This window comes from Hylobates moloch, unplaced genomic scaffold (assembly GCF_009828535.3).
Source record: "Hylobates moloch isolate HMO894 unplaced genomic scaffold, HMol_V3 SCAFFOLD_19, whole genome shotgun sequence".
Taxonomy (NCBI): domain Eukaryota; kingdom Metazoa; phylum Chordata; class Mammalia; order Primates; family Hylobatidae; genus Hylobates; species Hylobates moloch.
Genome location: NW_026652294.1, coordinates 35,881,441 through 35,894,659, shown reverse-complemented (window position 1 = coordinate 35,894,659; position 13,219 = coordinate 35,881,441). Strand labels below are relative to the sequence as shown.

Genomic DNA, 13,219 nt, shown 5'->3' with positions numbered 1-13,219 from the left:
ACCTCCGCTTCCTGGGTTCAAGTGATTCTCCTGCCTCAGCCTCCCGAGTAGCTGGGATCACAGGCGCCCGCCACCACACCCAGCTGATTTTTTGTATTTTTAGGAGAGACAGGTTTCACTATGTTGGCCAGGCTGGTCTCGAACTTCTGACCTCAGGTGATCCACTCGCCTTGGCCTCCCAAATTGCTGGGAAGTGCTGGGATTAGAGGCGTGAGCTGCGGCGCCCAGCCTTGCCTATTGAGAATCTAGTACTGCCTCTACCTCTGGCTCTGGGAGTACCTACACGGAGCTACCTCTTGTCCTGCTCAAAAGGCAGACGCCCCCATCTCCCTCCCACCCTGTGACATCCCGCCCCAGCTCTACCTGAAGCAGTGCTTCCGCAGACTCAAGGCAAACCTGCCCGCCTGATACTCTGCCCCATTCATGAGGGATGGTTCCGTCTCTGTGTCCTCGATCAGCACGGCCAGCTCACTGTCCCGCTTCCCCAGCAAGCTCCGGTCATTGATGTTTGCAGAACCTGGGGTGGATGCAGGGCACACTGTCTGCTTGGGCCCAGGGCACTCCCACAGTACCCCATCCCCTCTACCAAAGCACTGGACTGCAATATTCCTTCTTGGACCCTCCACCCTTACATAAGCCTCAGCTGCAGTCTCTGTCATCCCGCCTCTCATCTCTTTGCCTGTCCCCACACCCTCTCCCTGCCAGGGGCCCAGATCCGGCACTGACCAATGATGACTGTCCGGTCATCTGCGATGAGCATCTTGCTGTGGATGTAGATGAGCTCCGAGACGGGGTGCCCGCCCAGCTCTCCGTGTGTACGAAGCCCGCAGATGGAAATATAGTCCCGCCATGCTGTCCCCACTGCATACAAGAGACAGGGTGACAGGAGGGGAAGTGACGAGAGAGGTGGCTCTGTGTGCAGACAGGGCCCTGTCCCACCTCCTCACTCCAGAAGCTCTTCCTACATAGCGTCTGGTCTCTCTCCTTCTCCTTGCAGTGAAAGGCCAGCTATGGTCTGCATAGCGTCAGAGGCTCACAGGAATGACAGCCTCCTTCCCCCACCCCCAGGCCTCCAGCGCCCCAATCTCCCTCTCCCAGGGGCCCAGGGCTTAAGCCCCCAGCCCCCAGCACTCACTGGCTGCTTTGAGGCGATGCAGGATTGAATACTCCCCACGACACAGGGTCCTGAGAGAAAAGAAAGAGGGAGAGAAGTGGAGGCTGGCAGAGGGGAGGGGAGGTCAGGAGAGGGGGCCCTCCTTTAAGGCCCAGCAGGAAGGGATCAGGACAGAATCAGGAGGGGGACACAGGTGGGATGGGGCCACTGAGAGCTGGAGTCGGCCTGGGGGGGTTACCTGTAAGTAAAGTGCAGAATGGCCTGGATGGAGTTGCCACCACCCGTGGAGATGTCACCTTCGAAGCCAGGGAGTAAGGGCAAAAGCACGTAGACTCGGTAGCACTGTCCCTTTCTGGGGAGAGGGTGGAGTCAGAGGTGCGACTGGTCCCTCAAACCCCACCCCCTTCAACTGGGCTCAAACCACACCCACAGTCCCCACCCTCCTGACAGTCCACCTTACTTGTGGGCCTTCAGGATTCTGTCCACAATCTCATCGCCCACCTTGTTCAGAACCGTCCGCCCATCTGAGCAGCTAATGAAGAACTGATTCTGGGGCAAGAACCAGAGACAGACATCAGCAGCCTGGTCCCTGGCCCTGTTCTCAGCCTGCAGCCCTGGTCCCAGGCTCCAGGCATCTGCTTCGGTTCCAGGCCCAGCTCCACTAGCCCTCGATGACTGACTCCACTCATTCCCCAGGTCTCTCTCCTGGGACACCCCTTCCAAGCTCTCCCTCACCTCCTCCCAGTCAGACCTCAATGTAGAGGAAGTGCCGGCTCTCCCTGATGGTGTGCAGGTAGGCATTGAGGATGGAGTTCTCCAGAGTCCCTGCTGACCAGCGGTCCACTGACCGCAAGACCTAGGGAATGGTGAATGCGATGTGCTTCTTTTCATTTTTTTTCTAAGACAGAGTCTCGCTCTGTCGCCCAGGCTGGAGTGCAGTGGCACGATCTCGGCTCACTGCAAGCTCTGCCTCCTGGGTTCACACCATTCTCCTGCCTCAGCCTCCCAAATAGCTGGGACTACAGGCGCCCTCCACCACGCCCAGCTAATTTTTTGTATTTTTAGTAGAGACAGGGTTTCATGGTGTTAGCCAGGATGGTCTCGATCTCCGGACCTCGTGATCCACCCGCCTCGGCCTCCCAAAGTGCTGGGATTACAGGTGTGAGCCACTGCGCCCGGCCTTTTTTTTTGAGATGGAGTCTCGCTCTGTTGCCCAGGCTGGAGTGCAGTTGCGTGATGTCAGCTCACTACAACATCCTCCTCCTGGGTTCAAGCGATTCTCCTGCCTCAGCATCCCTAGTAGCTGGGACTACAGGTGCACACCACCACGCCTGGCTAATTTTTTGTATTTTTAGTAGAGATGGGGTTTCACCATGTTAGCCAGGATGGTCTCGATCTCCGGACCTTGTGATCCGCCTGCCTTGGCCTCCCAAAGTGCTGGGATTACAGGCGTGAGCCACCGCGCCCGGCCGTGATGTGCTTCTTAACCCCAGGAAAGAAGAGTGTGGGGGGCTCTCACACCAGGGAGAGTGGGTTAGGGTGTTAGGCTGAAGGAGACAAAGGGGAGGGCTGGCTGAAGTGGGGTGCCTCACCTGCACGGTGGTGCACTGTCCTCCTGGGAGTGTGAAGGGGAGCTGATTGGCTGTGCTGGTAGACTTGGGAAGCAGGTAGGGGTACGTGGGAGTCTTGTACTTGGCCTTGGTGGTCTGAAGTGGAGGGATGGCAGAGTCAGCAGGAGGTGCCAATCTGCCCTGGCTCCCTCCCTACCTCTAGCCCCTACCGGAGGGAATGAACACCTTGGTGAAGTTCCAGCGCTGGATGAAGTGTCGGGCGAGGTCCCGGGCAGGTAGGCCATGGACGACCACCCCAACGTCCCGCCATGGCATCCGAGGGGTCGTCTCCCTGTCAATGAAATCTGGGGGGTCCCGGGACAGTCAGGGGAGACGTCAGGGCTGGACTCCTGGGGACACTTGGGGCAGGGAGAAGGAGCCTGCCAGAGGGAGGGCTGTACTACCCTTGACCCCTCTCATCCCATTCTCAGTACCAGCCCCAGCTTTTGACCCTGCTCTCAGCTCTCTGGGGCTTTGGCGGGGAGGTTTCACCTTCGAAAGGCCGGTCCAGCTGCACCCAGTCCTTGGTGATAAGATTGCTGTAGTCCTTGCCCAGCCAGAAGAGTTGGTTGTGAGAGAGGTCTGGGGTGGCTGGCGAGTCTGGGCACGGGGTGGGAGGCTGTAGGGGGAACACACCCAAGCCAGGGGCAAGGGGAAGTCATGGGGCTGTACACAGCCAGGGCCAAAGAGAGGAGCACTGAAAGAGTGAGAGAGACCGAGAGGAAGAATGAAACAGAGGGTCTGATTCCCCAGCCCTCCCCTCCAGCCGCCTTTGATACTTTTAGAGGAATGGGGTGATGGTCAGTGAAAATGGGGAAAGGACTGGGTTACAGCCCTTTTTTTTGAGACAGAGTCTCGCTCTGTCACCCAGGCTGGAGTGCAATGGCATGATCTCGGCTCACTGCAACCTCCGCCTCCTGGGTTCAAGCGATTCTCCTGCCTCAGCCTTCCGAGTAGCTTGGATGACAAGCACCCGCCACCATGCCCGGCTAATTTTTTGTATTTTCAGTGGAGACAGGGTTTCACCATGCTGGTCAGGCTGGTCTCGAACTCCAGACCTCAGGTGATCCACCAGCCTTGGCCTCCCAAAGTGCTGGGATTACAGGCACAAGCTACGGCTCCCGGCCAGTTACAGCACTTTCAAAGTGGATTCCTGGAGTCCCAGAAAGTCTGAGGAACCCTGAGGTGGGCAGGGCCTGGAATGACTGAGGGGGTAATGCTGGAGCTGGGAAAGGGTGTGGATTGAGCTTGTCTGAGTTTGGGGGTGCTCAGGAAGGCCTCAGGGGGATTACCTGGCAGGCAGCTGATTCAGAGGACTCTCCAAGGTCAGTCAGTCGGTAGTGCAGGTCATCCCAGCGGCCATAGGCAAGGTCCAGTCCCCCCAGGAATGCTACCACTTGGTCCACCACCAGGAGTTTCTCATGATGGGCCCACAACGTCACTTGGTCTGGGTGACGCATCACCTGGAGCAGGCATGGAGGGTTCATGAGGGTGGGTTTGGGTGAAGGAAAACAGGAGGTACTGGGAGGGAGAGAGGAAAGATGGAAAGATGAGACCGTCAGGGAGCAGGAGCACTGGGGGCTGGGACAGTGTGGGGAGGAGGACTGTCATGTGGGAGGGTCTCTGAGGCCCAGAGTCACCTTTATGTTGGGGTGCAGCAGCATCAGCGCCCTCTTGCTATAGCCACTGTTGATGCCCAAGGCCAATTCCACTTCCTTAAACAGCAGAATGGACACGCGGACACCGTCCTCCTGGTGGTGAGTGGGGGAATCAGATCCTCGGCCTCTCCCAGAGCAGCCCCTTCCCACACTCCCAAACCTTTTCCACGTGTGTCCCTCCAGCCTGTCTGGAGATCCTAGAGGCTCTGCCACATATGCCCTGCTTTGCTGCTTGCCACAGACTTAGACTAAATGTCATCTGTGTGCTCACCCACTCACCCATCCACACATCTATCCACCCATCCATCTTCCCAAGCATTTACTTATCCCTTCATGTACCGTCTATCATTCATCCATCTGCCCGCCTACCTTCCTAGCCCTCCACCTTTCCAACTCACATCCTTCCATCCATCACCCTTTCTATCCTCTGTCCATCCACCTGCCCAGCCACCCTGCATCATCCATGCATCCTTCTTCCTGTCCATCAACACCACACATGCCCCCTCCATGGCAGGTACTGTGCCTTGTAGTGGAACAATGATATTAACTAGTCCAGTGAGAGAGATAGACATGTACACCCCCAGATAACACAATAAAGTATTATATATACTGGGAGGGAAGTCTCTGCCAGGTGGAGGGAGCATGAAGGGGAAGGTGTCAGTTCTCCTTAGGGCAGAGGGAGAGGGCGGAGGTGACGTCTGACAGGCGCTGGGCCAGGATGGGCACATTTCCCTCCCTGAAGCCTCAGACTCCCTACTTCTCCCACGCTGCAGCCCTGCTAATCAACCTCCACCCACAGGCAACCCCCTCCCGCTGTGGCCTGACCGCTCTCCTCACCGCCTTCCCCTTGAGCATCATGTCCAGTCTCCAGTCATCTGAATGGGCCGGACGCTTCAGGTAAACCTCAGGACTCAACCTGGGATTCAGGGCAGTGGATTAGGGGCAAACGCAGCCCCAGACCACCAGCTGCACCCCCTTCTCCGCCTAACGCTGATCTGCCCCAGGCTCTATCTTGCCCTGTGGTGTTGGGGCCTTTTCCCACTCACCACCAGTCTGTGATGAAAATCTCCTCTTGGGCTCGAAGGATGGCATCTGCCACAGCAGCAAAGTAACCTGCCCCATTCACAAACCTGGGGGGAGGCCAAGCCAAGGAGGTCAGGGGAGTCAGAAGCCAGAAAGCTCTGGAGAGTGAAGACCGGAGGACAGTCGTGGGTCAGAGGTGACAGACAGCAAGGTCAAAGATCAGAAATGATCAGAGAGCACAAGTGGTATGAGACACATCAAAATAGTGTTTGCCCATATGCGCTAAATACAAATAAAAATTACAAAAAGACACAATAACCTAATCAACTAAAGAATGGGAGGATTAATACATCATACGTAAAGAACACCAATAAATCGACAAGAAAAAGTCACATGAGCCAACTGAAAAATGAGCAAAGAGTAAGAACTGACAGTTCACAGAGAAATTAAAATGGCCAATCGTGGCAAATGTTGTTTCACTAGTAAACAAAGAAGTTAAAATGAAATTACATTTAAAAAATCCATTAGATTGGTAATAATTCAAATCATTTGTAACATTCAATATCAGCATATTGTTAATGTTATTGAATAATGTTATTCAATATGCTGGGGAATATTCAATATGCTGGGGAAGTGGGTATTCTCATAGACTATGGGAATATAACTTTTAGGAGACAATTTGGCAGTATCAAAAAATATATATATAGCTTTTTTGAGATGGTGTCCCGCTCTGTCACCCAGGCTGGAGTGCAATGGCACGATCGTGGCTCACTGCAATCTCCGCCTCTTGGGTTCAAGCAATTTTCCTGTCTCAGCCTCCCAAGTAACTGAAATTATAGGCGCCCGCCACCATGCCTGGCTAATTTTTGTATTTTTAGTAGAGACGGGTTTTTGCCAGGTTGGCCAGGCTGGTCTTGAACTCCTGACCCCAGTGATCTACCCGCCTCGGCCTCCCAAAGCGCTGGGATTACAGGCATGAGCCAAAGCGACTGGCCAGCAGTATCAAAATATTAAATGCACATATCCTTTAATACCATTAAATATACATAGTAATCACATGTCTAGGAATACATCCTATACAATGCTTAGGCAAAGATTGTGTTCATCGCATTGTTTGTAAGAGTGAAAAATGGGAAATAATCTAAGTGTCTAATCTCTCACACAGGTATTAAGTGAAAAAATAAGTCACAGAAGAGGGTGCATGATCTCATTTATGTTGAAACAAAAGTAACACTTGCATGCACATGTGAAAATATGCAGAAAGGCTGGGCAAGGTGGCTCATGCCTGTAATCCCAGCACTTTGGGAGGCCAAAGCGGGTGGATCATTTAAGGTCAGGAGTTCGTGACCAGCCTGGCCAACATGGTGAAATCCTATCTCTACTAAAAATACAAAAATTAACTGAGCATGGTGGTGCATGCCTGTAATCCCAGCTACTCAGGAGGCCGAGGCAGGAGAATCGCTTGAACCCGGGGGGCAGAGACTGCAGTGAGTCGGTATTGCGCCACTGCACTCCAGCCTGGGTGACAGAGCCAGACTCCATCGCAAAAACCAAACCAAAACAAAACAAAACAAATGAACAAACAAAACCTCCTTCCATGACTGCCCTGTGTGCCTGTGATATTAGCACATGGGACCCTGTGAGATCAGGTGCCACTGACTCCCAGCTTCTCCTCTGACTGCTCCTCCTCACTCAGTGACAACAATGTGTCCTGGTGGTTCCCAAACATCCTGAGATATTTCTGTCTTCTCTGCCTGGACTGTTCTGCATTTTCTTTATCTTGTATAGTTCCATGAGGATCAGCAAGTGTATGTTCCCATGCAATCACCAGTCCTATCAAAATATAGGACATTTTTATCGTCCTGGAATGTTCCCTCGTGTGCCCCACTATAGGCAATCTTTTCCCCATGCCCTGCCACAGGCAACTGCTGATCTGATTTCCATCACTGTGGATTGGTTTTGGCTGTTTTAGAAGTTTATAGCCAGGTGCAGTGGCTCATGCCTGTAATCCCAGCACTTTGGGAGGCCGAGGCAGGCGGATCACGAGGTCAAGAGATCGAGACCATCCTGGCCAACATGGTGAAACCCTGGCTCTACTAAAAATACAAAAATTAGCTGGACATGGTGGCATATGCCTGTAATCCTAGCTACTCGGGAGGCTGAGGCAGGAGAATCACTTGAACCGGGGAGTCAGAGGTTGCAGTGAGCCACTGCACTCCAGCCTGGTGACAGAGACAGACTCCATCTCAAAAAACAAAACAAAACAAAACAAAAAAAATTAGCTGGGTGTGGTGGCACACACCTGTGATCCCAGCTACTTGGGAGGCTGAGGCAGGAGAATCGCTTGAACCTGGGAGGCTGAGGTTGCAGTGAGCTAAGATTGCGCCACTGCACTCTAGCCTGGGCAACGAGAGTGAAACTCTGCCTTAAAAAAAAAAAAATGTATATAGGCCAGGCACTGTCGCTCATGCCTGCAATTCCAGCACTTTGGGGAGGCCGAGGCAGGATGATTCCTTGAGCCCAGGAGTTCGAGACCGCACCCGGCTAATAACATGCCGGGTGTGGTGGCATGTGCCTGTAGTCTCAGCTACTTGGGAGGCTGAGGCAGGAGGATGATTTGAGCCTGGGAGGTTGAGGTTGTAGTGAGCCACGATCACACTACTGCACTCCAGCCTGGGTGACAGAGCAAGACACTGTCTCAAACAAAAACCAACAAAATTAATATTGTGTCAGTCTCTGATTTAAAGCAAAACTACCTGAGGGTCACCACCTCCTGGAAACCTGTCCTGATATCCCTGCTGGGTCAGGTACCTCCTGTCTGTGCTTGTTACCTTCTACCTATCACCAGTATGGCAAGTTCACATTGTTTCACGATTTGATCACCTACTTCCCTAACCCAGAGAGGCCTATGTCTTACTGCCAGCACTGCTAGGTGCTTAGAAAAATGTTTATTAAGGCTGGGCGTGGTGGCTCACGCCTGTAATCCCAGCACTCTGGGAGGCCGAGGCAGGCGGATCACCTGAGGTCAGGAGTTCGAGAAGAGCTGGCCAACATGGTGAAACCCCGTCTCTACTAAAAATACAAAAATTAGCCAGGTGTGGTGGTGGGCGCCTGTAATCCCAGCTACTCGGGAGGCTGAGGCAGAAGAATCGCTTGAACCTGGGAGGCGGATGTTGCAGTGAGCCGAGATCAACAGAGCAAAACTCTCTCTCAAAAAAAAAAAAAAAAAAAAAGAAAATGTTTATTAAATGAAGGACTAAATCAGAGAAATTTGAGAAGATCATAGAGAACAGAGAGGGTCAGTATGGCAGAGGGGGGTTTAAAAGGTTATAGGAGGTTAGAGAGGTCAAGGGTCAGAAGAGATGACCAAATTTGGGGGTCAGAAAGGTCAGAGCAAAATCAGAGAGAGCAATGTTGTTAAAAATGTCAAAGTTCAGGAAAATTAAAGAAGTCACGGGGCGGGTCATTGAGGTCAGAAGGGTTCAGATGAGATAAAAGAGAGGATGAAAGACTCAGAGATTACATAGGGGGTCAAGAAGGCCACAGACAAGCTCAGAAGGGATGTCAGTGTCTCACCACCGGGCCAAGGTCCCAGGCCGGGGTGGGGCGTAGCTGTCATGCTGGTGCAGCTGTAGGAAGTCTCTGCCTGGGCCCTGTGCCAGCTCAGTGATCTCTTGGGCCCACCACCGTGCCTGCCGGTAGCTGCTGCACTTGAGAATCAAGGACCTGGATGGGAACGATGAGATGTCCATAAATCCTCGCCCTCCATAGCTGTGATCTTGCCTAGAGACCTTCCCTTTCTTTCCCACTTCCTCCCTTAATCCCTAATCACAACTCCACAGGTACAGGGCATGTATGTATCTGCCTTATTTATTATTTTTGAGACAGAGTTTAGCTCTTGTCCCCCAGGCGGGAGTGCAGTGGTGCGATCTCTGCTCACTGAGACCTCTGCACCCCGGCTTCAAGCGATTCTCCTGCCTCAGCCTCCCAAATAGCTGGGATTACAGGCACGTACCACCATGCTTGGCTAATTTTTGTATTTTTAGTAGAGACGGGGTTTTAGCATGTTGGCTGGGCTGGTCTCGAACTCCTGACCTCAGGTGATCCGCCTGCCTCGGCCTCCCAATGTGCTGGGATTACAGGTGTGAGCCACCGTGCCTGGCCATATCCACCTTACTCATAGTTGGATCCTAGTATTGTATCAGCAACCAGTATTGTACCAGGCACTCGGGTTTGTTGAATGAACAAATGAACAAATGGAATTTCGTTTATGTCAGCGGTTCCCTTCCCAGGCTTCTACTAATCCCCTTTCTCCGGGCCCAGTCTAACAGCAGTCCCAAGCATCTGGCTAGACCAGTTCCCTGGTTCAAAACTATGTCCGGATCCAGGGAGGTGGAAAAGCCTTCCTCTCTCCTGTGGTCTCTCTTTCTCAACTCCCAGCAAGGCCGTGGGCTGGCTCACCACTCAGCTAGTGTCTCTCACCCCAGGGAGGCCTCACCTGTGGGAGGTGTCGATCCGCACGCCGTGCCGTGCCTCCGTGCTCCTTTTCCCCACCTGCACCTCAAAGCCAGGGTCAAAGAGCTGAACAAATGAGATGGCACCCGTCTCGAGGCACATGTACAGCAGGAAGGAGTCCTTCACCACCAGCCACCTAGAGCAGAAGGGCTCCCTGTGTTCCTCTCTACCCTTGCAATTTTCTTTTTTTTTTTTTTTTTAGACGGAGTCTCGCTCTGTCACCCAGGCTGGAGTGCAGTGGCGCAATCTCGGCTCACTGCAAGCTCCGCCTCCCGGGTTCACGCCATTCTCCTGCCTCAGCCTCTCCGAGTAGCTGGGACTACAGGCGCCCGCCACCACGCCCGGCTAATTTTTTTGTATTTTTAGTAGAGACGGGGTTTCACCGTGGTCTCGATCTCCTGACCTCATGATCCGCTCGCCTCAGCCTCCCAAAGTGCTGGGATTACAAGCGTGAGCCACCGCGCCCGGCCTACCCTTGCAATTTTCTTCCTTACCCCCACCCACTGCCCAGCTGCTCAGCCATAGCCCGTACCTCTTGGACCAGCGATAACAAACTTGGTCTCGGCCACAGCAGGTGAGGCCAGGAACGCGATGGCCACCTGAGCGCTTCCGGATCATCCCCTCCCTGTGGGACAATCAGGAAGAGAGGCTGGATGAGGACTCCAGACCCCCAGCCCACCCTGCGCTGCTTGCCCCATTCTCAGGCAGGGAGAAATTAAGAGTGATGTCTACGGATGCCTGGGTGAAGAGGGCCAGACACTCACAGTCCTTTGCGGCCCAAGTCTGGGATAAAGGACAGCTGACTGACTTCCAGGAACTCTGTCTGCAGAGAAAAACAAAAGCCCAGAGGAGACACCTGGCTTTCAGCTCCTCAGACCCTGGGGCCCCTGGCCCTCCTCCCCCTGAGGGTCTGATGATCCTGCTCTACATCTAAAATCGGCTGCCGGACCTTACCATGGCATGGTAGTTGCGATAGAAAGACATGGTCAAGAGGCGGTTGAGGTAATTCTCCAGGTATTTCTGAAGTGGAGATGAGAGAGAGAGAGACAAATGGGACCGAGCCATTTGCACCTCCAATGTCTTCCTGGAGGACCTGGCATCTGGTCCCACCTGTTTGCTGGCTGCATGTCTGGTGGAGCCCTCAGGACCTGCCCGGGGTAGAGAGGGCATCTCTCTGTTGGCTGCATCTCGGGCTGGAGAATAGGCAACGGCAAAACTGTGGGAAGGATGGATGAAGGTCAGGTAAGAGCTGGGAGGCCGGGTGCTCTGGTTCCTGAAAACACTGGAGATGGGGCTTGGAGGAAAAGAAGAGGCCTGGAGGTGGCCAGGCGTGGTGGCTCATGCCTGGAATCCCAGCACTTGGGGAGGCCGCAGCAGGTGGATCACTTGAGCTTAGGAATTTAAGACCAGCCTGGGCAACATAGCAGCACCCCATCTCTACAAAATGTACAAAAATTAGTTGGGTGTGGTGGCTGTGGTCCTAGCTACTCTGGAGGCTGAGATGGGAGGACTGCTTGAGCCCAGGAGGTTGCCATGAGCCAAGATCATACCAGTGCACTCTAGCCTGGGTGACAGAGAGAGACCTTGTACAAAACAAAAACAAAAAACAAACAAAAGGCCTAGAGGCTGGCAAAAGGAAGGCCCCCTACCCTGGGAATGGAGACTAGAAAAGGGTGAGGCTGCCAAGAGCATTTTGGGCATCCCGCCCAGCTGAGATGCTGGCACAGAACCATGGACAGGGAAAGCTGAGCAGGGAAAGTTTCCTGGTAACTGGGGTCAGGAAAGGCAGCACAGTGGCCAGAGCTGCAGGGAGGGAAGGTTGTGGCCCCGGGGTGAGACAGACAGAAAGGAGGGTGGGGGGCACCTGCCCTCTACAAGAAGCAGTCTGGTCCCCCTCACCGAGCCAGAGGGAGCAGACTCATCAAGACTTTGTGTCTCAGGAGGTCCCGATGCAACTCCTGAAAATTACGGAATTTCTTCTTGGTTGTCCAGGAAAAGTCGCCGTGAGTCAAGCGGACAGAATACAGAGTGCAGGTTCCCACCTAGGGGTATGAGGAACTGAATGGATGTCCCCTGCGTGGGTCCCCGCCTCCCCACTCTGGCCAGCCCTCCCTTTCCCCCTTCCCTGGGACCAGCCCAGCCACCTTGGATCCATTCCGAGCCGCCCTCCCTTTCCCCCTCCCTGGGGCCAGTCTGGCCACCTTGGATCCGCTGGTATATCTTTCCGTGCCCACCACCTGGGCTGTGACAGGGACCCCAGGTGCGAACACCAAGGGGCGCACTTTCAGAGGCTGAAGCTCATAGATGGCCAGAAACGGGTGCATCCGGTCGGCTGGGAGGGAAGAAAGTCGAGGAGTATAGACCCCAACAGGCCCCAGCCCCCTGGCTCCCGAACGCCTCTCCTCCCTGAGGGGCATCCATATTCCCTGTGTACCTGGGTCCTCTCCCTCCTTCAGGGTGTCCACCTCATCGGACTCCATCTGGAGCTGGCTGGAGTCCAGTTCGCCCCCAGTGGGGAAGAGGCTCTCAGGGGTCGCCGTCATCCTAGGAACATTGGGAAGCCTCAGGCAGGCGAGCTGCCCTGCAGAACCCGCCCCCCATCCTAACTCCCGCAGGTCCTCCATCTCTTCCAGATCCTCATCTTCCCCCACGGACTCCTGACCGCCCGCTGATGACGCCTGACCAGTTTGCAACGCCCCACCGACTCCTTCGAGCCCCCATCCCCTACCTTAGTCCTTCATCCACAATCCCAGTCCCAGTCCCGCCCCCCGACCCCCGCCCCGTCCCGTAACCAGAGCCCCGGGGAACACCCAGCCAGGCCCGGAAGGCTCCGACCTGGGGCGGCGCAGCAGCTGCGCGAGGAAGCGGCCCCGGGTGGTCGGGAGAGCACGGGGCTACGGGGCTCACGCCAGGCCAGGCGGGCCGGGGGCAGGGGTCCAGGCGGGAATGAGGAAGTTACGCGATCCCAGCCGGGGGGAGAAATCCCGAAATCTGAGCGTGCGACTGAGTCTGGAGGCCCCGCAGCCCGAGCCCGTTCCGTCCCTGCCCGATTTCCGAGACCCGGGACCCCCGCACGCCCCTTCCCGGCCCCCTCACCCTGGCAGATGGAGCCAGCGCCCGCGCAGGTTCCCGAGCCAAGGGAGCAGAGCGGAGCCGCAGCCGGAGCCCACGCCCCAGCGGGCCGGGGCGGGGCCGGGGCTCAGGGCCTGCCCTCGGGGGCGGGACGGCCTCCGGCCTCACCTCTGCGGGATTCTCGTCTGTCCTGTCCCGCCCCCGCCGCCCTCGGCCCGCCCCGCCGC

General features: G+C 55.1%; 1 protein-coding gene across 1 annotated transcript; it reads right to left on the bottom strand.

The window, feature by feature from the left end:
• Positions 1–359: 359 nt before the first annotated feature.
• On the bottom strand, positions 360–13,137 carry PLD2 (phospholipase D2). The gene is made up of 23 exons (XM_032139353.2): positions 13,017–13,137; positions 12,355–12,464; positions 12,122–12,252; positions 11,820–11,962; positions 11,031–11,136; positions 10,875–10,940; positions 10,685–10,743; positions 10,453–10,545; positions 9,904–10,056; positions 8,982–9,131; positions 5,429–5,512; positions 5,220–5,298; positions 4,365–4,475; positions 4,017–4,187; positions 3,217–3,343; positions 2,911–3,029; positions 2,707–2,820; positions 1,866–1,970; positions 1,575–1,663; positions 1,353–1,466; positions 1,136–1,185; positions 727–861; positions 360–517 (listed from the first exon to the last, which is right to left on the bottom strand). Exons 2-23 carry the CDS (start codon positions 12,461–12,463, stop codon positions 360–362), a joined length of 2,466 nt encoding a protein of 821 aa, XP_031995244.1. The 5' UTR covers position 12,464; positions 13,017–13,137.
• Between the last annotated feature and the right edge of the window lie 82 nt (positions 13,138–13,219).